We start from the raw sequence: 24,767 nt of genomic DNA on the forward strand, positions 1-24,767 counted from the left end.
TAAGTTAATATATAATTATATATACAGTACCTAATTTATATATAATTAATATATAATTATATGTACAGTACCTAATTTATATATAATTTATATAATACTGTCCAGACGATAGAAATCTCTCTGTAGCGTGGCGCTACGGACGGTGGGAAAGTAGTTCAGCTGCCTGATGACGTTTAACGTAATTATAGGGGGTTTTTTACTGTTTTTTACGGATACCGTCACAATTTTTTTGCAGTTTTATAGGAATTGTAATTATTGGGACCATAATTATAGGGGGGTCGACTGTATCTTGCATCAACAACCTTCCCATTAATTATTTTTGGTTACCCAAAATGTAAAGAATTTAATTTTTTTGACATTTGTTATAGTTATATAGGTGTTAACTATACAGAGATTATTTTCTAGCAATCTACTATCTAAGCACATACTAGATAATATATGGGTATAGATGGTTTCAATATGTATGGATTTACTTGTAAAAAAGGGCTGGCAGAAATTACAATTTAATAAAACAAAATTTCAATACAAATACTAGTTGTATCTTGCTTGCCATGTCCAATCACCTGGAACAACCATTCTTCACTGCAGAGATGACCTTTCTTTGTAGGCTACAGCTCTGCACAAATATGTAAAATAGTCTAAAATGTCCACAGGTGACAATCCCAACACAATTAAAAATATAACATTTTCTTGTAAAAATGGCTGGCAGAAATTACAATTTAATAAAACAAAATTTCTACAGCTCTGCACAAATATGTAAAACATATTTGTGCAGAGCTGTAGCCTACAAAGAAAGGTCATCTCTGCAGTGAAGAATGGTTGTTCCAGGTGATTGGACATGGCAAGCAAGATACAACTAGTATTTGTATTGAAATTTAGTTTTATTAAAATGTATGGATTTACAATTATGGATTACATGCTTGCAATTTAGTGATTGTAACAGCTGAAGAGGGACAGCTTATCTGCCCGAAATGCATACCATAGTTACAAATAAATATTTAATGTTCATCATTCTCTGAGTGAATTCTTCATTAATTAATTAATTGTGTGTGATAAGTCCTAATAAGAGCTAATTACAGTGATTGGATTATTAGGCCTAAGTTGTTATTATGGAACTGTAATACCATTTAAATCAGGAGTACCTAAATTGCTGGAACTGTTGTTAGAGATGTTCTTCCAATTAGTTGTTGATAGGATAACTAATCAAGAAATAAGATGCCAGTACTGCTGATAGATGTGCTTTTTGCTGTTGATGTGACAAATGAAGTATTTCCCATGTTCTTGAGTTTCAGTTCATGATTATTGTATGATATCTATGCCATCAGTTCAAAAATGATGTATTTGTCACTATTACGATACTGGCATTATCTTCTGGAAGTCTATCATTCAAGTCTCTCTCCTGTTATAATTTTGAAGTGCTGTGTATGCTTACAAAATGAGATGCTTTTAATTATGAACAATAGCAAGACATATATATGTCTAATCCACTTTTGGTACAAGGCTGGAACATGGCACTATGACCATGTGCATCATTACAGGTGGTATTTATGCAGTTATTGATGCACAGTTCAGCAGATAATTAATATATGTGGTTGTTGCATGTGATTGATTTGAAGATGGTTGTGTCTATTGTGGGCTAGATATTTATGTAGTCTTTGCATAACATGCATGGGAGGTAAAGTAATAATTTCATATAAGGCTAATTTGGCCTGTTATGTCACTTATGAGGTTTTTGTAGCACAATAATATGCTTGATTCAAAATTATTTATATAAACATCTTAAACCTGACAATCTATTAATTAGAGCCAAATGATTGCTGTAATGTATCAGGCTATTTTTCTGCTACTATTAATTAAATTATTAAGTAATTTGGTATTAAAGGTAGGCATTAGGCACCATCTCTTATTAAATTTAATAATTATAATAAATTAATATTTTATTAAATAATTTGGAATATTCTGGAAGAAAAGAATTGACCTGGAGCAGGACTTAAATCCTCAAAATTATTTGGGCAATTCCTTAAATTAACTGGAAGATAAGTCAGAAATCATTCAAGGTTTAGTAATGGTTTNTAATTTGTTACTAGAGGTAGGTGTTAGGTACCATCTCTTATTAAATTTAATAATTATAATAAATTAATATTTTATTAAATAATTTGGAATATTCTGGAAGAAAAGAATTGACCTGGAGCAGGACTTAAATCCTCAAAATTATTTGGGCAATTCCTTAAATTAACTGGAAGATAAGTCAGAAATCATTCAAGGTTTAGTAATGGTTTTGTACATGATGTTTATGTCTTTAATGGATAAGTGTTTTAATATTTCATCGTAAACATTGCTTTCACATTATAGTTTTCCAGTGACTCAGTTTCATCTCTATGTAGCTCATTCTTAATAATTAAACAAGCTATTGCTAAACTTTTGATTTCTTATGTAAATCCAGACAATATTCCAAGCATTATACTTATTTAAAAATTTGTCATCAGTTTTTTCCATAGTCTTTTCCTTTTTATATTCTGAAAGTTTATATCAGAGCCATGTGTTTTTATAGTGGTATAGTTTCAACTTAATTCCTATATCCAAAAGCAAAGTGAATTATTACCCAATATTAGTTTAAATTAGTTGAACTTTATAACAGGTGTCTGGAAAAAAATCTTCACAAGTTTGTGTAACATAGTTTTTACCTTAGATAAAAGAAACTCTATGAACTAAATAGTCATTTACTTGATCAGGAATTTTTTATCTAAGTGTCTTAAAATGTATTAAAGGTCTACCTAGTAGGTTTTAAAAAGCTATTGATGAAGAAATGTTACAGGCATAATCTCAAAAAATCATTGAATTTAGGAACTCACAATAAGTTGGAACATTTCACAATTAAACATTGTTGAAACCCTTCCTTGTCTTGGAATGGTTACAGAAAAATTATGTTTGGGTTCTGCATACATTAATTAAGTGAAAAAACAAATTGGATTGAATGTCAAAATGTATTGTATTATGAAATCATTAAAAAATGTTCACATTTTATATTTTGAGCTAAAAAAATGACTAAATGAAAACTTTCATTTTTCAACTTTCTAGAGTAAATACTGGTACATATAAATATCACTTTTAAACCTTTAAATTTTCAGTAAGTTTGAAAACATGGCATTCCATACTTGGAATGATAGTGAACCAGAAACAGATCTTGGTAATGGATTGAAATCATTCGTTCATTTGGTGTATGTGTAACTTACCGGAAATTTAAAGATTTGGAAGTAATACTTTCATTTGTCAATTAGGATACCAAATCAGTACCCATGGTAATTTAAGAACTGTGTTAATCAAAACTGCAATAACTAGGGTTTACTTGTGTGTAAGTTCACTCTATAAGAAAAATACATGCAAATCAGGAATGGTTTTCATTAAATGCTTGTTTGTCAATATATGAGTTAATGCTTTAATTATTAAAATTTATGTATTATTTATTTATTTAATTAACTTAAAATTGATAAGCTTAAAAATCATCAATATTTAACCATAAAAATGCCACTTATTTTCTTAGCCTTTGTGACATGCAACTATAGTAATAAAAAATATTGACATTTCTATTAATTAATTAAATTAATATTTTATAAATTGATAGAATTTCATATCAAATAGAATTTTGCATTGATTAAATAAACGTATAATGTTAATACAAAATATTCATTTCTTACTTTGTAGAAGAAAATTTCAATAATTTTTTACAGTGGAACCCCGGTTAACGAACTTAATCCGTTCCACGACTCCGTTCGTTAACTGAATTGTTCGTTAACTGAAGCAATTTTTCCCATAGAAATTAATGCAAATGCAATTAATCTGTTCTAGTCTCTGAAATTTTTGTCATTTTATTTGTAATATACAGTAATTTTCTTTGATGAAAAAGTAGGAAAACGTAGTATCTATCATTACAGCAACAAACATGTAAACTTTGTTTAATAAAATAGCACTGTAATAAACTACAACATACCTTCGTTTGTTGTAGTTGGTGGCAGAAAAGTGGAGACATACGAACCTTAATGCTTAGAAGGGGAATCCCCTCCAAAAAATAACGGGTAGCACTTCATCAGAAGATTCTTCGAGTCGAAGTCTTTTTCGGTAAAAAAACCCACCAGTGGCTAAGTGGTCTTCCTCGAACACTGGGAGTTCGTTCGTGGGTTCGCACCACGCTCAAACGGGCTGGCCACGTGGAGTTTTCCGGGATTTCTCCACGTCTGTAACACCTAAATAGGGGCCAGCTTCCCTTAAAAATACCTCCCAGAAGGCATTCCCTCTAGTCAGATCGCCCAAGTGTTGCGTTGCCATAACTTAACAAAGAAACAAACTCTTTCCGCAAGGAACAAGAAATTGATCTAAAGTTGATTGTCTTACTCTTTTAATCAAAATTTTTCTCAAATGCGATAGCGCATTGTCGTTCATATTGCGTTGTCGTTTTCTATTGCAACTGTGACTTTTTTCTTTCTTGGATGCCATATTGATTAAATATATAAATCACAAAACTGAAAAAAGAAGTATAGCACAAACACTCGGAAAAGCAATGCTTAACTCGCGCATGCCTAACACCAACTAAAATTTGACACAAAATACCGTTACGTTCGTTATCCGAAACAAAATTTTTGCAAAATAAAAGTTTGTTAACTGATTTGGTCGTTAACCAGGACGTTCGTTAATCGGGGTTCCACTGTATTACGTTGTAGTTCAAAGCTACACCAACATTAGTTTTCTAAGTACAGTAGGTGATCGGTTAATGAACATAATCCGTTCCAAGACGATGTTTGCTATCCGAATTATTCGTTAACTGATTATCGATTTACCATAGATTCTTATGGTAATTTGATTAATTTGTTGTGGAAACCCACAAAAATAAATAATAAATTATATACTTTCTTATTATTTTTATTTACATGTAATAACAAACTAAAAGCAATCTCTCCATTTTTTCATTGATGGCACATCTTTGTTTCTTAGATGTGATTTTCATTACTCCTTTATCAACTCAAAGTTTTTTTGATTATATCTTTCTTAGCTAAGATTTATCTACTGTAGACCTGTTGAAGTCATCTGCCTACAATATCAGACATTTTCTGCCCACTCTATACCTTGACTATTATCTCTTGCTTAGTTTCTATAGTGAACACAATTCTTGACACTCCACCTTTTTTAGACTGCATAATAATAATAAGTTTTTAAATAAAAGTTCAGAAAAGCACTTACAAAAATTCAGAGAATAGAAATTAACTAGTGCAAAAAAGATTATGTATACAATTGTGAAAGTCTTGTTCCATAAAGCATGTATGGATGGCATTAAAATACAGTTATCTCAATTCTTAAACACAGCATCGCTTCTAGTGTTTGTTCTGTGAGGTGTTCATTGTCCGAACATAAAAATCTTTCGCGAAAGTGTTCGTTGTCCAATTTGTTCTCAGTCCGAACTGTTCATTAACCGATCACCCACTGTAATTTCAAATCTACAGATTCTTGGCAATATGAGATTGCAAAATAATAAAGACAATAGCAATGTGATTAGTATTAAATGACAACCTTAGAACAAGAATGATGTCAGTAAATTCTAATTTTGTACAGTAGAGCGTCGATTATCCGAAAGTCAATCATCCAAAAGAATTCCAGTCGTCAAATTTAAATTTTTGCCAGTGCTGTGGTGCTGCAATCTTTGGCTATGTCTTGGGCTACTCAAATATTTTACGTTTTTGATACTAAATTAACTTCTGATGTATAATTTTTTATTGTTTTTATATTTTTTAATATATTTATTTTGTTTGTACAAAATAAAAAATAATTTTTAACGATACAATAGTCTTCGTTAGGCTTAACATCGACGAAAATTCAATGCGAAGCGACACACAATGGAGAAAAATGTCAAGATGGGATAAATTAATATATTTTTTTGTACATAATCAGTTATCTGAAACATCGATCTTCTGAACAACCCCAGTCCCCAATTGATTTGGATAATCGACGCTCTACTGTAATTAACAAAAACTTTTACAGTGTTTCCCCCTTTTTGTTTTCTTCTTGTTTTGGACATGGGATATACAACAAATTTGAATTGGATCTGTATTGCATTAGATAAAGCAGTCACTTTTAAACAAAATCCACATGTTGAGGCTGTCACATCAGAAACTGGACTTGGATCACTTGCTCTGAGATTTTCCAAATCTCAGAGCAAATGATCCAGGGTCAAAAATGCGTCGTTTTTGAGGTTACGAGCGCCATCTATTGGATTTTCTAAGGACTTATTGAATGACCCATGTATCAAATAATGAGCTGAGTATAAAAGATAATAAGCTTATTCTATCTACCTTATTCACCAATAACACATTATGAGGCCAAGAGAGAGTTTACAAAATTCAATGAAGCATCTTACCTCTTTCCTATTTGTGTGATTGTGGATTGGACTAATGGAGAGCAGTCTGGGAGAGGTTGTTCCCAATGGACAATTGGCCCCCTGAAGTTTGGGTGCTTTGTCGTTATATCCTCTGTAGGCCTGGGAAAATGATCAGGTGATGGATGTTTTTGGAGACAAAGTTGCAGGTGTTGGGTCATAGGTGGGCTGGCGAGGCTGGGTGGATAGTGTAATGTTTGGTTCGTGAATTGTTAGATTAATCCTGTTTACTTGTTCGAATGTTGACATTCTCATCTTATAACAATGGATTGTGTGAAATCTGATTATAAGATTCATTTAATTTTTATTAATTTAAATTTAAATATAATATTTCAATATTAAATTAGACAATTTTTCACTTTTTGAGAGGAATCAAAAGAGGATAAGGAAATACAGTTTCCTTTCACAACCATACTTATTTAAAAAGTTCATATTGTATCCAATGACTAAATACTGAGCTAAATCAACTCATTATCAAATGATCACATTAAGAGCTCCTGATTGGAGAATATTTTCTGTATAAAAAGGTTTTATGCACCAGATTCCACATGTATTAATCATAATCAGTCATTCTGTCAATACATATAAATTTGTGCCTGATCTCCAGACTTTTATCTCTCATACAAACCTTTAATGAAGTGAGTTCAATGAATATACTCAGAGGTATTATGTAACTTTTTATGTACACTCTTTCTCTATCTCTATCTCACAAATATTAGAGAATTTAGAAGTTATTTATTAAGTTTATTCTAAACTTTTGTATTTTATTTTAATTTTTTTTATATCATTACATGTTTGTTAAATTGGCCTTGATGTCTATTTAATCTAAATGGAAACTTATCGACAAATTTGACCTCCCCACTCATAACTAATAGTCCTCCTATATTCAAATTAGTCTTCCAATAAGCACAGAAACATCTTCATTCAGACATATAAGTGTAGATTAACTAATTACGAGTTAGGATACAAATTCTTTCTATCCTAACTAGTGTCAGGAAAAACAATCCTCAAGATATAATGATTTTGAGACAAATTTAATTTAAGCTATCCAGTGACCTAGTGAGTAGATCCTACCAATCCAACGATTAGAGGATTAGGAAAGCTATGTATCCTCACCCGTATTCTCACAATTGTTATAATTTCTTAGCATTTGTTGATGAGAAGGATAATGTTTTCTTAACGATTGACATGGAGAAATTGGTTAAATTCTCCTTAAATTAGAGAAAAGTCAGGTCCTAGAGCTCACATCTGGTTTAACCTCCCTGTGACCTTGCCTTGTTCCAAAAAATGAAATTGAAGTTGAAAGGGCACTGCTTTGAGTCTGCCAAGTGGAATCACAGGCAATATTGGATAGCTTGTTGGATGTACTTTGTAGATATAGTTTTTGCTGTTTTTTATATTTTAATGCCATAATGTGAATTGGAATGCACACACTATTGATTTATTGCTATATCAATAATGTTTCCTGAATATGTAATGATATAGCTTTATAGCTAACCTAAAGTTGGTAAGTTTTATTTTTCTTTTAATTAATTTAACTAAACTTTTGGTTCATAAACCCCAATCAACAACAGTCTTATCATATACTAGCCAATGTTTATTTGGGTTTATAAACCTAAACTTTAATTAAATTAAATTACAGACAAAAAGCATGGATATCTGTCTTTTTTTCTTGTTTACAACAAAAAATAATGACAAGAAATTCTGATAAATCCTCGTATCTTAAATCTTATAATTTTGATTTATCATCTTTATAAGGAAAAATAATTGTAAAATTGACAATTTTTTGTATAATTAAATTTGTGAAATCAACTGAAGTAAACAACAAACTGAAAATATAATAAAATGGGATGTAAAAGTTGAAAATTTAGCAATGAAACATTTTTATCATTAAAAGTTTGACTTTCATATTACTTTTTAAAATATTTTTGGTTTTATTGATAAAGTAAAATTTAAAGCAAGAAATGGGAATTATATCTTTTATTTTAAAGTTAAGTAATGTAAATTTAGGAATTTTTTTTTAATTTCAAGGAATTACTTGACTTTAAACAAGAGAAAAGTACAACAATATATTTTATGTATGTATGAACAATGAAAGGTAAAATTATATATCAATCTATTTAAATGCAGGAACTATTCTATTCTCAGCACCGGGATGAAAATAACGTCACACTATCGGAACCTGTGACCGGTGCTCTATGCGTATACGTTAAATATCGCTTGACTGTATATTATTCTTCTCTAGGATCGGGTGTCGGTTCTGAGGGGGTGGGTCGCTTCTGGTGTGCGCAGCTGCACGGCCGCGCACACCGGAAGCGACCCACCCCCTCAACCAACATGCGATCCTAGAGAAGAATAATATACACTCTATCTGGGGAATTTTTTCAGTTGACCTGAAGAAGAGCGAATAGAACGCTCGAAAACGTTTTTCAAGCAATATTTAACGTATACGCATAGAGCACTGGTCACAGGTTCCGATAGTGTGACGTTATCAATATATTTAATAATTAAAATCTTACTAATTGCATGCAGATAAAACTTTATCTGTAAACTTTGGCCTTTGATGTTGTTAACATTTATACATAAACCTTTATGTGATTAGTATCAGTTTTTTACGTGTGATTACACCATTTTTTTGTCATGCAGATACTTTAAATTATCTAACATATTAGTTAAAAACATCAATATTTGTGAAGTTGACTTTTGGTAGAAAGAAACAAAAATTTCACTTAATGTAAATTTTCTTGTATAAATATCACTTTTTCCATTTTAATTTGCTATTTTTCATAATCTCATAAAAACAATTATCTGAAAAAACTTAGGAATATTGATAATAGTTTTATAAGAATATGGTCAGAATTTTAAGAAATTAATCACTTAATTTTTAAACATTTTTAAAATACTTTTAATTATTCAAACTGTGTATGTTAATTTTTTGGCAGAAATGTCTCCCTCTTCTCAGTTTTTGATGATAATTATCCCAGGGAGTAAATTAGAGCAAAATTTAATTGATGGAAACTCGTACGCATAAATAAAAAATCAAATATATTTTAATATATAATAATGCAATGTACTCTTTTGTTTAAAAATTCAAAGGTTTAACTTTCCATATTTTGCTGATGAATCATTAAAATATTTTTGAAGTTAACAAAATACAATTGTTATGTAAGGATAGGTATATCAATCAAAGCCTTCAAAACTTTGAGCCTTTGAAAATTTTTGGCATTTTTATGCCTTGAAACTTTGGGAAAAAATGTTGAAGTTAGAAAGATTTTAATTAATATTCAAACAATAGTAAAAGTAAATTCCAAAGAAAAAATTAAAATGTTGGTGTTGGCACACAAACATTAAAAAGATGGAGAAATTTTATTTAGTGCGCAAAACCTGCATCAATCAATAATGAAAGGGTTTTCTTGGTTTGTGGTAACATTTTAACAAAAGTAAATAACTAAAATCTTCTCACGTGGATACTGGAAATATATAAATTAAAACTCCAAAACCTTTAAACGTCCAGTAGTAATCAATTTAATAATAAACAAACGTTTTCGACCGTACTCTCGGTCTTCATCAGGCTTAAAATCCGTTAGATTCGAACCTGTGCAAGCGTAGAACAATGATTATGAAATTAATTTTGAAAATTAACTTTGAAAAATGGAACAGCACAAACTGATTTTAAAAGAATACAGTTATGCATGCGCATTGCCATGGCGACGGAATGGCATACGTAATACATACAATTATATAAATATATATACCAAACGGGGATGTTGTCTTTAATTGCTGGAGTGGGCGTCGCCCGTTACCTCATAGCAGTATTTCCAAGCGTGGGATACATTGACCGCATCATTAGCGTTAATGCAATTGGTGCGTAACCCGGCTTTGTAAATTTCCAATGCCTCCAGATTTCGTAGGTGTTCCACTCGATGAGAAAGTTTGATCAGTTTGGCTTCATGTAGGTCAGCTCTTATGCCGGGATCAGTGGCATACGTTGGTCGAAAACGTTTGTTTATTATTAAATTGATTACTACTGGACGTTTAAAGGTTTTGGAGTTTTAATTTATATATTTCCAGTACTCAAGTGAGAAGATTTTAGATATACTCTTACATTTAAAGAATGTATTAAAAATATTACTTAATACAATAGCTTTTGAGATTGGTTCAAAAAAGTTTTTCTCCTCTCAAATCACCAAAAATTTATTTTCAAAAACACAATGTACATTGCAACAAACTCATTACTACACTATTACTAAATATAAATATTTTGTATATTCAAGCAAAAAAAATCACAAGAATTTTAACCTTATTTTTCATTATCAATATTTAATCCATANACGCACCAATTGCATTAACGCTAATGATGCAGTCAATGTGTCCCACGCTTGGAAATACTGCTATGAGGTAACGGGCGACGCCCACTCCAGCAATTAAAGACAACATCCCCATTTGGTGTATTTATTTATATATATTTATATAATTGTATGCATTACGTATGCCATTCCGTCGCCATGGCAATGCGCATGCATAACTGTATTCTTTTAAAATCAGTTTGTGCTGTTCCATTTTTCAAAGTTAATTTTCAAAATTAATTTCATAATCATTGTTCTACGCTTGCACAGGTTCGAATCTAACGGATTTTAAGCCTGATGAAGACCGAGAGTACGGCCGAAAACGTTTGTTTATTATTAAATTGATTACTACTGGACATTTAAAGGTTTTGGAGTTTAATTTAAAAGTAAATAATTGATTGTCTCCTTGTCTTTTTAACACTTTTGTAAACTTAACTTTTTATTTCAAAGAAAATTCTAAACATTTGGAATTTCAAGTCTGTTTAATAATTAAACAGACTTGAAATTCCAAATTGAATTCAAATAAAGCTTGTTTCTAAAATTTCTGGTCTGTATTTATGAATTTAATTTTAAGAATTCTCAATATAGTCATTTCTCCAATTCATAATCAATTGAATTCATTCATTTCTAGTAAAGATAAATTATTACAGAGAAAATGTTGACATTAAAACTTTTAAAACTTTGAACTTTTGAAAATCATGTTTTAAAACTTTGAAGATTTAAAAAGAAAAGATTTGATATCCTTACTTAAGGACAAGAAATACAGGCCATATGATGATTTTCTTTTTATAAATGCATATTGGTTTTATTTGAATAATAGTTGCAAGAACTGTTTTAAACTGCATATTCTCTCTGCAGTTACTGTTTGAGGGTGGTTATTTCCTTTGAACATACTCATTTGTTCTGTTATTAATAAAGTATTTAAATATTTATGAAAATTTTGGTTTTTTAAAACAAATATACTTGCAATTGATATCTCTCTTCATAATGATTGTTACTTTCTATACACCAATGTTAAGATAATTAAAAAGTACACCCATCATGTATTGTACATTTTACATATTTCATTTTCATTAAAGTTTGCTTGTTAAATAAATATAGTACAGTAATACCCCGAACTTACGCGATAGGTGGGACCGAGCAGTAACCATGTAAGTTGAATTCGTGTAAGTCGGGGTATAATTTCGCATATAAATAAATACAAATAATTTTTAATTGGGGCCAGAGACTAAAGAAAACAATAATTTAGAAAAAAGTGTTTAACAAGATCTTAGATAATACATATGTATAACAAATTAGTCCTATATTATTTTACAATTTTTCACATTTACTTGATTATTACGCCATAATTTTAACATTGTTTCCATCTCAGTGATAATACTGGGGCATTTACGAATGATGCTTGAATTTAAAGATTGAGCATTTTTCACAGCTTCGAGAATTTTCCCTTTACCTTTTATAATTGTTCTGACCGACAATTCCAGTAGATCAAACTTCTTTGCCAATTCACAAATTTTCATTTTTATATCGAAGTCTTTAATAATGGGTATGTTCGTAAAGTCAAACGAGTTAAATGCGTTAGTAACGAATCGTTTGAAAAGTCTAATGAAATAGGAATAACTGTGACGTCATTCTCGTTTAACTCGTTTGACTTTACGAACATACCCAATGTTAACTTTACATTCCAAAGATAAAGCTTTTCTTTTCTTGTTTGATGCAGAAGAATTAGTTCTACTTCGTTTGGATGACATAGTAAACTCTCTCAAGTCTCCGTAGATATAACAAACACAGAAATAACACAAAATAAATTGTAGCTATGTGTCGATTCCGCACAACACATCTGAACATATAAGCTGAACAATAGTGTGGGGGGAGTGAGTAATCAAGGGTTGCATGGCGCTCAAACAAAAGACAAATTGACGAGATTTGAAAATCGTGTAACTTCAGGTTCGTGTAAGTCGAGGTATTACTATACCCACCTACAGTAGTGTGTGGTATTTATTCATTTTATGTTGTTTCCAAATTGCTTCCTTTGTGAATACATGAAGATATACAGAAAATATATTAATGAATTAAGTATATATTTTATCGTAATTATTACAAAAGTTGTTTCTAGCCCTTGGTATAATTATATTAATATAATGTATATTTTAAATATAAACAGAATATATACTTAATTCATTAATATATTTTTCTATTCCATGTTTCAGTTGGTGAATATTTTTAGAGAGTATATTATTTATGATTTTTTGAACATCATTTATTTCAGAACACAAATGGTTGTAATCAATGCTCTTTTTTAAAAAATTATTGCTGGTACACACACATTGTGACTAGAAGTAAAGTTCTCTAACATAGATATACTAGTGACAGTGGCGTGCAGTGACATTTGATGATAGGGAAGCTGTGCCACCCTGGATAGAATCATTGGAACATTATACGATATTTTGGTGTGTAGCATCCACAAGCTAAACCGCATGAGGTTGGTGCTCTGTAAAGCGCATGTGCAAATGCCTGTAATCTGGCTTCTTTACACCATTCAAATATTTTTGCTGTGGAAGCTGTCCCGTATTCAACAATACTGTGCTTCCATTGGGAATATGAGGTCTGTTCAAAAAATATGCAGACTGATGTCATAAAACAAAATTTACTCTATGTAGAAGTTACATGTCTGGGTCCCCTTCAAACTGACTGAGTGGAATGAAGAAATAGTCAGCACATACACTACACATGCACCAGTTTCTAGAATCTGATGTCTTCTGATCTTCAGAAATTTTCTTTATGCTGTTCTGTTCATATATATTTCTTTCTAGATGTCTTCCTTCATCAATTTTTCTGCATCTTTCTCCCAGGTTTTCTTCCTGAAACATCTCCATGCTCAAAGACATCCAGATTGAATGCATTACTCTTATTATGTATTACAACATTTGGTAACATGAAGTGACTACATTTAATCGCAGCACAATCACTATTGACAAATTAGACGGTGAGTCAGAGATAATAGTATGGTGGATGTTCTTGCTGCAGTTATGGTTAACCTTCATGATTTGAAGAATATCTTTGGATTCTGTTATGAGCTGTTTGAATGTTTGAATTTTGAATGACAATGGAATGTATCCATTTTGTTTCGTTGCATCAAGAACTTTGTGACATCAATCTTCAAAACCATAGTGAGGTCTGGCATTGGTGCTGAAAATAAATTGCTTTTTCACCAGCAAGTTCTGTGGTTTGATGAAGCAGCATTCAAAAGTGAGAGGAATGTCAATATTTGCAATTGAGTAGCAGAGAGTCAGCACTGTTTAGAGAAAGAGACACTCAGCATGTGTGAAGACTTAATACCTGGTAACACAATACAGCTTGAACCTCATCCCAAATATCATATAAAAAGAAAGTAAAAACAAACTGAGTGTGGAGGTAACAGTTTTTTATTTTTGCTAGCGCTTTCAATGAACTAATGTTCATTGTCTTCAGGCGAACAAAATTTAAAAATAGAACACAATGTTCTAGTGCAAATGGAACAAATAGTATTTAAATTGAAATTAAAAGTCGCAAGTCTGCTCAAAATTCAATTAAGCAAGATGATGTAATGTCATGCAGAGCATGACATTAATTAATTAGAATGCAACTGCAGGGATGATATGAGGCACCTTATTAAATTGATGGAAAACCGAGAATAGTAGTCCTGAATTTGTGCATGCATAGATCCCCCTGATCTATGCATGCACAAATTCAAGAATGTTGTTGCCACATCAACCTCTTTCTCCCAAGTGAAGTTGTAAAGTACTATATTATTTTTCCGACTTTCCAACGATTATCGACACTACTGTGTGCCGGAAAATAGCCGTTCCCTAACGGGTACTTTACGCGGATTCGCGTTAGTGTGCCAGGCCTGGACTTTAAGCGTGCACCGAATTAAATAATGACAAAGTTTGTCAATAACAAAATCAAATATTTAATTAAACTTCTATTAAAAAACTCTATACAGTATTTAGTAAAAATCAAACAATAATTTATTCAATGAAATTCAACAAGAATCAATCCGACAAACTCAAATCAATCTATTTCTAACTTAATTCTATTCCCCTTTGGAATTCGACAAAATCAAAGAATTAACTTATAAACAATAATTCTTATAAATTAAAGATCCTAATCGTCACCTCAATATACTAGGAACCTATTTCCTCAACTCTCAAGACTTTCTATAATCGTCGATCCACAAATCGAATAACTTCAAAATCCTATCGGACACCTCTCTCGTTCACTGCTACGAAGCTCACCAAAGCTCGTTGCTATCAGGAATTCACCTCGTTCGTTTTCACTTGAGTTAGAGGCTTTATAGTGTGAGGTGACGTCACAATTCTGAATGAGCTCACTCTCCTCATTTACATACTTATCTGTAACATTAAATTTTTCTCGTTTATCTGGCAGATTATTTTCCGACAATACTTCGCTAACCTTTTACATTATTCTTTTTAACAATTATCGGGATGCTTTATTATTTTAAGGTTTAGCGATTCCTAACTGGGTTGTGGGGTCTTCCCCCCCCTTTTTCTCGGTGCGGACTTACTTTTTCCGCTTGGGAAGCGCAAGTGTGTGCAAGTTTTTCTACGGCGCTTTTCTTTCGTCGGTGAGTTGGTTTTTCTTCTATTTTTAAGTTACTAAGGTGAATGGTGAGGAAACCTTCGTCTTAAATAAACATAAGCCCCAAACAAAATATAATGAAAGCAAAATAAAAGTAAAATAAAAATAAAGCTCAGACTTGGTTCCTTACAAAGTAAATAGAGGTTATATACTGGACTTTTGTTGTTCTAATGTAAGAAATGTCTTGTCTATATCTTCCTATACTGTGATAATATCAACATAATGCAAATACAACAGCGGGTAGTTGATGGCAAGCAGAAATTGAATGTTTTGTACTCAATTTCTCTCGTGATCAGTTCCACTAGAACAGCAGATAAAGAGGAATCCATGGAACCCCCTGTTTCTGTAAATAAATTTTCCCAGAGTGATCACATAAAAAGATCGATAAACAAACGTTTTCGAACCCCATTTGGGCTCCGCTTCAGGTTCCAAACAGTTTCTAGGTAGATGTTTGATATCTGTTCAAAAATTTGTTTGGTCAACATGTCGTTTAAAGTTTGAGTTCGAATCATAAGTTCGAATGGATTTATACAAATCAAGTCGCGCATGTGTGATCAGTTCGCCCGTTCATGTATGACGGGTGAATTAGAGCGTGGATTAGAGCGTGTTGTGAATTAACTCTTGCCAGGCCAACGACAACAGCATCTCCTCTTTAAAATTTATGCACATGTTGGTGCTGGAGGATTTAAATATGTGCATTGCTTCCAACCGATTATTAATGTGATCGTTTGGCTTTAATTTATATTATTAAACACATTTACATCAACTTGTATCTTGAAAACTAATAAGTTTCTGTTAATTCCTCCTTTATATAATGACACTTGGAGAACTATTTAGAAATTCACTGTCAATTTTATAGTTTATTAGTTCTTTATAGTGAACTAGCAGACCCCATCACGCATTGTTGTGGCTCAAAATGTATATACAGTATTATAAATGTATAACACTTCCCCATGTGGGGAACTTTTCGAAAAATCTCTTCTTAGTGTACATTCTCTTGATGTACCCTATTAAAACGCAATCAAAAATGCAAAAAACTGCATCTAAAATAGTACCAATAGAAGCCAAGTTCTTCAAGCTAAGCCTTAATCCTGTTCATCTCCCCCCAGTGGGGGGAATTTTGACATGTATATTATATAAAAACACGTGCGTATTCGAATGCAGCGTTGCGTCAAAATTTCAAAGGAATCGGTAGGAACAAACGAACATTACATTTTTATTTATATAGATAGATAGAAGATGATCTGCTTTAGTTCATCCTCACAGAAAAGCAAACTTTGGTCGTCGTACTCATAACACCATCTGTTGGACATAAAAGCCTTAACCCTAGATGATATCTTTTAATTTATATGAATGTTTAACAGAATAATATACAGCCTATGTCTACCCTGAAGTTCCATTCTAAATATTGGTGAAAGAATTTTTGAAATTGGATGAGTAGTTTTGGAGATTACCCCCTACATTTAAACTTACAAACATTACCTCTTTATAATATTAGTATAGATAAAAGCTGAGTGATCAACTCTTGGATTTGTTTTATTGGATATTATCAATGTAAAAGTTTTTTCTATTTTTTTAAAAATCAATTTTTTAAAAAACTTCTTAAAAGATTAAAAAACTTCGAAGGTTGATACAGAAGACAACCATTATTTTTTTAGCTACAACCACATTTTATCAGAGACAAAACTACTAAGGATTATATCTGTTAGCTTTTATTATAATACAATGCATTTTGGGTGCAAAAGTTTGTTACATATGCACCCCTCTTCAAATAATACATAACTACAATAAGGAAACATATAATTGTTACAAAATTGTTATAAATTACATTCAAATGATTTATATTATACCGAACTAACTTCTTTTGCTAAAGCATACATCTCTCCACTATATCAATGTCCTACCCTCAGAACAGATATATATATCTATACTAATATTATAAAGAGGTAATGTTTGTATGTAAGTTTAGATGTAGCGGGTAATCTCCAAAACTACTCATCCGATTTCAAAAATTCTTTCACTAATATTTAGAATGGAACTTCAGGGTGGACATAGGCTGTATATTATTCCGGTACACATTCATATAAATTAAAAAATATAATCTAGGTTAAGGTTTTTATGTCCAACAGATGGCGCTACAAGTATGACGCCCTAAGTTTGCTTTTCTGTGAGGCATTATGCTTTTCTATGAAAATGAACTAAAGCAGATCATCTTCTATCTATCTATATAAATAAAAATGTAATGTTCGTTTGTTCCTACCGATTCCTTTGAAATTTTGGCACAATGCTGCATTCGAATACGCACGTGTTTTTATATAATATACGTGTCGAAATTCAACCCCACTGAAGGGAGATGGTTAGGATTAAGGCTTACCATAAAGAACTCTGCTTATGTTTATACTACTTTAGATTTTAGATGCAGGTTTTTGCGTTTTTGATTGCGTTTTAATAGGGTACGTCAACAGAATGTACGCTAAGAAGAAATATTTCGAAAAATTCCCCCCACGGGGGAAGTGTTATACATTTATAATAGATACATTTTGAGCCACAACAACGCGTGGCGGGGTCTGCTAGTATATATATATATCTGTTACTTATAAAAGTTTTTTCTGTTTAATTTTTTTACATTTATTTTAGCATTTATTATTATATATTTAATTAATACTAATTGGTAAATAAAACAAAAATGAACCAAAATAATAAAAATGTATCATTTGGGTAGCCATTTTGTATTTTCAACATAATACATTAAAAAGTTCTGTCTAAAACATTTCACTCTATTTCACCTATTTTATAATTACTTCTATAATGAACTGGTATTATAAATAAATAGAAAGAAATGGGAAAAACATATTCTATGAGATCATTTTTTTAAATTTCTTGCTGATGAGTGATGTGATGTGTTTTTAATAGTCATTTCTGTGGTGCAGGATGTACAATGGCATGAGTTATGCAAAGATTTTATTTCTGTCGTAATAGTTTTTCCAGATTATATTCCAAGATGGGTTATTGCAGGAAATTACAGTAATTTTTTTATTAAAACTATTTTTATCTTTTAATATGTAGAGGATAATGTTTTTCCTTAAATGATTTACATTTTGCTTTTACATATTGCTGCTTTGTTTTGATAGTAGCACAGCTAGAAAAAACTGGCTTTGCTTTTTTTGTGTAAATAAAGTCCTTAGGTACAGTACTTTTATCATGTAAAATGGCATAGTTCTATTCAATTGAATTACCATCAGAGATCATCTGTGTCATCAACTTATATTCAACTATCAGTCAATTAGGATTTTTAAATGCTTCCTTTGTAAAATTAACAGTTTTTTAATTACTCCACTATTGAAGCAAAGCAATGATATGCTGTAGTATATTTTGTCATGGCATATTATATATAAAATCTACAACAGTTGATTTAAGTAGCATTTACTGAAATTTTTTAAATATAAGTTCATTATTTTGTTTTGGTAAATATTTTTTCTGCATTATTTCCTTCATCATGGTTCAATTTGAAAAGTTTTAATTTAACTAAACGGTGCTATGTGTCTTTCTAATTATAGTGGTTCTTCTTAAACACTGACAAACAAATAACTGTGGTTAAAGTAGCAGTCTAACTTTTTATTTGACCAATAATGCTTTAACAAATTCTATGTCCAGATTGGAAGATATATAATTCTGATTTCAATGAATACCTTTTCTCTAAAAATATCCAAATGACAAAACTCTAATTGTAAACTTAAAAATTTATATTAAATGTAATTTAGTTTTCTTTTACTATTATTTTAATATCATTAAATTATTTTAGGTTCAAGCTCAGGTTCATTCTTCACTTACCGCAAAAGAAGACGCATTAAAATATGTAGAGTCGTTGATTTTTCGATTGCTCGGTATGCTCTGTGCCGCTCAACCACATACGGTTCAAGACGTGGAGGATCGTGTTCAGAAAACATTCCCTCATCCCATAGATAAATGGGCCATAGGCGATGCTCAAAATGCGATAGAGAAAGGGAAAAAGAAGTCGCCGCTTGTTCTCCCAGTTGAAAAAATTCATCCTTTACTACAAAAGGTAAAGTGTATAAAATTAATTTTCTAATAACATTATAAATGATAAATTATCCCATTTTGTTCTTAAACACTTAAACAAAAAATGCAATTGAAATAGTAATAAATCTTTCTTTAAATATTTTCAATTGGAAAAATTTAAAAAGGAAGTAGAGGAAAACACTGAAGTCACTTGCCTCTTCAACACTAAATGTTGCTATCAATCTATCTAAAATGGTGCATAGCTGTTACATATCATTCATGTTTCTATATGAATTTTGCTTGTAGCTGGATTGTTCTTGGAGCCCAGTGTACTACAATGAAGATGATGTAATATATATTTCTATATATGTAATATATAGAAAGATGTGTATTAGTACTTAAATGAGCCTTTTCTTATGAGTAAAAGTGGGGAAAATTTCTTAGAAATAAAAAGGAAGACACTATTTCCTCACAGTGAGAATCATGAGGCAACAGCTCCAATGATCAGGATTGAAAAAATTTATGTAGTCTTGCTGATTCACTTCTGAGATTCTTATCAGTATAAGAACTAATGAGACTTAAATAATGTATAAAAATAATTGATAAGTAACTCAAAATTTTATCCAGGAAGTATTTATAATAAATTAAGTAAAATTCTCTCTCTCTGTAAAATTTTTTGATTTGATTATATTTAAAAACTTAATTATTGTGTATTTTCAAATTTTAAGTGAAGAAGATATTCTTGTTAAAAAGCAAAAGTACTTTTAATTAAAGAATCTCTTTGTATCATGGATAATGTGAAATTATTCCTTTTGATTTACTTTACATGTGATAAAATAAGAAAGTTAATTCAGTAGTACATTGAAGTTCTTCACAGTAATAGTGACTTGACAAGTTATAGTGACAAATGATATGAAAATTTTTCTTAGTAAGATATGTTTAAAATTGACATACAATTAAAATTCATTTAAAATTCATTAGAGATATAATGAAGTGGATGAAATAGGTGTTGGAATAATTAAAATCTTACAGTGTTTGCAATTTTGCAGTGTGTGAAGAATGACTTAATGTATTTTCTTGAAACAAGAAAATGCTCAATAATCCTGTAATTTTCCTTTGATTAATTCATACTTGATTAAATTCACACATTGGCCATCAGTTATATATATATTTTGGCATTCTATTTTACTGATCTTTTCCAAATATTAATGCTAGGTAGTTGAATGCCAACATGTCCTTGATATCCAAATTTGAATCAAGTTTTACCACTACATGAACTGTGACAAAAACTTTATTATACATGGTCAGAGCAACTGTAATAAACATCTACACTCTTGGGTGATACACAGACAATACAATTAATTTTGCACATTATGTACAAGTGTTGCCAACCAACTCAGGTTAGGAATAGCTTTGCCAGTTAGTCTTCTGAATTTCTGGTTGCTACAATATCATTATGATAAAATAATTATTCAGCATCCAAAAGAATGTAAAGCTGTTAAATTTGACTGTAGATAGTACAGCAGAAATAATTTCTTTTGATAGTGAAGATGAATGCATCAAGATATTATTTTATTTCTCAAAATTAGAATTAAAACATGGGGATGTCCTTACAGAAGAGTTATACCAATATACAGTGTATTGATATGAATCTTCTCTGATGACATCTTCCATCAAGAAATTATCTTATCATTGCCAAATCTCACATTTGTTTATATATATATATTTTATAAGTTAGAAACTTGAATCAGGTAATTGTTTACAAAATAAAAAGAAACTATACATGGAATTAATTTTTTGGCAACTTAATATATAGTGTATACTATTGACAGAAAGAGCATTGTTCAATTATGTTTATAATAAATGGTCTAGAAAAAATATTCTGAAGTCCTCATAAATTTTTATATAAGTGTATTTATTATACTTACTCCAAAATTTTATATTTTTCCAATATATTGAGAACTGTTGTTTGATCTTAAGTATTAAAAGAGAGAGATTGTTTCTTTAATGTAATCATGGACAAATAATTACATGATGTATACATTATAATAAACTCAAAAAACCAATAAATTGATAATATAGAACTCAAAACATTTTGAGATTATTGTGGTATTAGATTTATTTTTATAGAAAAATCAATGATGTTAATTTAATTTTAATATCACAGGGTCTTTTATACAATATCATTCATGTGCAAAATTCTTGTTTTTGTCTGATCATTAATTTTATTTAAAACAAAATGATCAATTCTATTGAAATGATAAAGTTGATATTGTAATATCCCTAATTATTTTGAGTGATATATTTTAAGAAATTTAATAGTTTCTTGTAAGAAAAAAATTGTTGATAATAAATTTTAATTTATATCATTAATTATTGATATAATTTTCTTAATAGGAGGTTCTTGGCTACAAAATTGACATTCAAGTTACACATTACATAGTTGCAGTTTTGGAATATATATCTGCTGATATTTTGAAGGTTTGTATCATTACTTTTTCATTAATAAATTTTGTTGATGATTATAATCATACTATTTCATTATATACATAAAAAGAGTTCTGTCTCTCATGATAAATCTTATATAAAAAATATTCATAACTATTCATTTCTTAATGATAAATAATTAAATACTATTCAACTACTCAAAACTGGGTATGTGTTAATAAACACTGCACATATAATCAATATCCAGTGAGAAGAAACTGCTAGCCTGATGATGCCCATTAAACATGGATGAAAACATTTGCTTTCTTGTCTCTTTGTTGGATATCAGTGGTGTGCCGTCACTAGAAGCAGTGGAAGCACCGCTTCCCTTGTATTTTATAAAAAATAAATACATATTAATTTTAATTATATGAAAATAATTGCACAATATTTTATTATAACTGCATTATGTATCTTATTACAAATTTTTTACTACACGTGGAAAAAAAAAAAAAGATTGCTATTGTATATTTGAATATTATTGGCGGAGTGGAATTTCTGTATTGTCAGATTCCAAAAAGCCAGATTTGCGCATGCGCTTTACAGAGCACCAACCTCACCCGGTTTAGCCAGTGGAAGCCTACGACCTTGGGTCGATAACGCTTCCAATTCTATCTGGGACCGGTTCCGAGCTGTTAGCCGCCCGCCCGCTAGATATTTGGCCGATTATGCAAATAACGAGTAGATTTATAACTTAACCCAACCAATAAGAATTTACTGGTATGTTTTTACGGTAGTTCTGTATAGTTGACAGGAGTTTAAAAAATCCATTAGAATATTTGATATTTTTATTTTGCTCTCCGATTTTATATTACTCGTGGATTTCAATGTTAAACCGGTGATATTGCGATTTCGTATATCCCGTCTTTAAGGAGATGTAGAAAAAAGACGTGTATAATTCTTTTATAATGTTAAAAAATTAACCGTTACTTTCGACAGTGTCATTTACAACTAAATTTAATGAACGAGAGAGATGCGCGCGGTACAGAAAAAGCTCTAGAATATATTTTCCTTAAATTTACGATTTACGTATCTGTTTGTCATAAAAATTTGTCTTTCCACTTTTTCCCGAGACTACAAATATTCGAGTACAAAGTAACCGGTTTCAACTTATTTCTACTTAAGAAGTAGTTAGATAATTAAGCGATTAGAGAATTGGTTACGTAAACAAAACCCCGACGAAAGAGCCGGAATATTACGTAAACAAAAGCTTAACCAAACCAATCTATAGCCAAGTACAGTGGGGACCAATTTCTTTGAAATACTGTATTAGATGTAATAAAGACAGAAATTTTTCCAGTTCAACGAGAGTGACCGAAAAGTTGTACATTTTGGAAATTTCCTTGGACAACACTTGGTCCTAAAACGAATTAGTTAGAAAACAAATGACTAAGTTTAACATATTTAGATTTTTACAGCTAGAATTTTCCTTCTTTCCGATTTCTGTGTTCCTTTGTCTCGGACTTCCGAGAACTCGCCTCGCCCCTAACCCATCAGGGGGTAGCGTTAGAACAAAAGGACAAAACGAGGCTGGAGGGGAAAAGGAAGAGTTTCTAGAAGCATTCTTAGACCTGACTCGGAGAGAGACAGACGAGTGGCAGCAGGCTCTTGAATGGAAAGTCGAGGAGCGCTGCAGAAGGAGGCCGTAAGAAGCGGATTGGTAGAAGAATCTGGTCGACGATTATAGAGAAAAAAACCCCAAAACGGACCCGAGTTGTTCTAAGAGGAGAACAGACGAGAAAGAGAAGCCGAGACGAGGAACGGTGGATAACCAACTGGAAAATTGGGTACCCTTCTGTCCTTTAATTCTTCTCATTTCCCCTTCTACATTTTCTATTTTTAGTTTAAGTTAGGTTAAGGTTTACGCATGCAAATAAATTGTCGGGAGGTAGTTATCGAGAAATTAACTACCAGTCTATTGATATACCTGGTCACTCAAGATTGTGGAACCATTTGAAGGAGAACAGTGGGAATCCAAACGTATTCTGTATATATATTTCAAATTCAGTGAGAAATTAAACTCGTTTAATTGGTAAAACGTGTATGTGTATACCTGTCCGCATTGAACATTGTACACCAGTACACCATCACATATTTTATTTCACAAAGTAAATTTTTATTATTTTATTTTTAATTTCATTAAAAACATCAAAGTTAAGTAAACAAATGACCTTATATTGTTTTATTAAAATGGAAATTTTGTCCAATTATGTAAAATCTTTACAACTTGTGCAAACATTTGTAAAGAAGCAATTTAAATAAAAATGTGCATTAATGAATGGTAAAATTATTATTTTTATNTCTGTTGGATATTGGTTATATATGCATTGTGTAATTAAATACTGTTTTATGTATGTATATGATGATTGAGGACAGATTGTACTATATTGACTTTTAAATGTAAGTAAATATAATATATAAATATATATTAAACATTGCTTTTAAAAGAAGTACAAACTAAATAGCTCCTTTTGGTATGTTCTTAAAACTATGTAACTAAGTTTTTCTTTTTATCTAATCAGCTTGTAATACTAGCTGATTAGATAAAAAGAAAAACTATATCTAAAGATATTTTAATTTTAAGTAAGTTAAAAGAGATGATTAATATGTATGGTTATATGATATTCATTAATATAGTTCTGGAAGGAAAGATCAGACAGGCTTGGGTGGGTAGTGTAACTGGTAATATATCTGCATTTAAGCCCTGTTCTGGGTCTTTTCTTCCAGATATTCAAAATTATTTATTTAACATTAAATTTAATTTCTAGTTACTGATCTATATATATAAAAATGAATGTATGTCTGTGTGTCTGTTCTGCATGCATTACCACACTGTTTATTCAATTGCCATG

At 30.7% G+C, this 24,767-nt stretch overlaps 1 protein-coding gene across 1 annotated transcript in view; it reads left to right on the top strand.

Annotated features, from left to right (window-relative positions):
- The window catches only part of LOC111634592 (son of sevenless homolog 1-like), a 76,171-nt gene that overhangs the window by 21,488 nt on the left and 29,916 nt on the right, over window positions 1-24,767 (top strand). The window contains exons 3-4 of the mRNA XM_023379410.1: window positions 19,211-19,471; window positions 21,826-21,909. Coding sequence (XP_023235178.1) covers window positions 19,211-19,471; window positions 21,826-21,909 — 345 coding nt within the window. The remainder of the gene's footprint in view (window positions 1-19,210; window positions 19,472-21,825; window positions 21,910-24,767) is intronic.

Source organism: Centruroides sculpturatus, unplaced genomic scaffold (assembly GCF_000671375.1).
Source record: "Centruroides sculpturatus isolate CEXI.00-Female unplaced genomic scaffold, Cexi_2.0 scaffold825, whole genome shotgun sequence".
In the NCBI taxonomy this organism is placed as follows: domain Eukaryota; kingdom Metazoa; phylum Arthropoda; class Arachnida; order Scorpiones; family Buthidae; genus Centruroides; species Centruroides sculpturatus.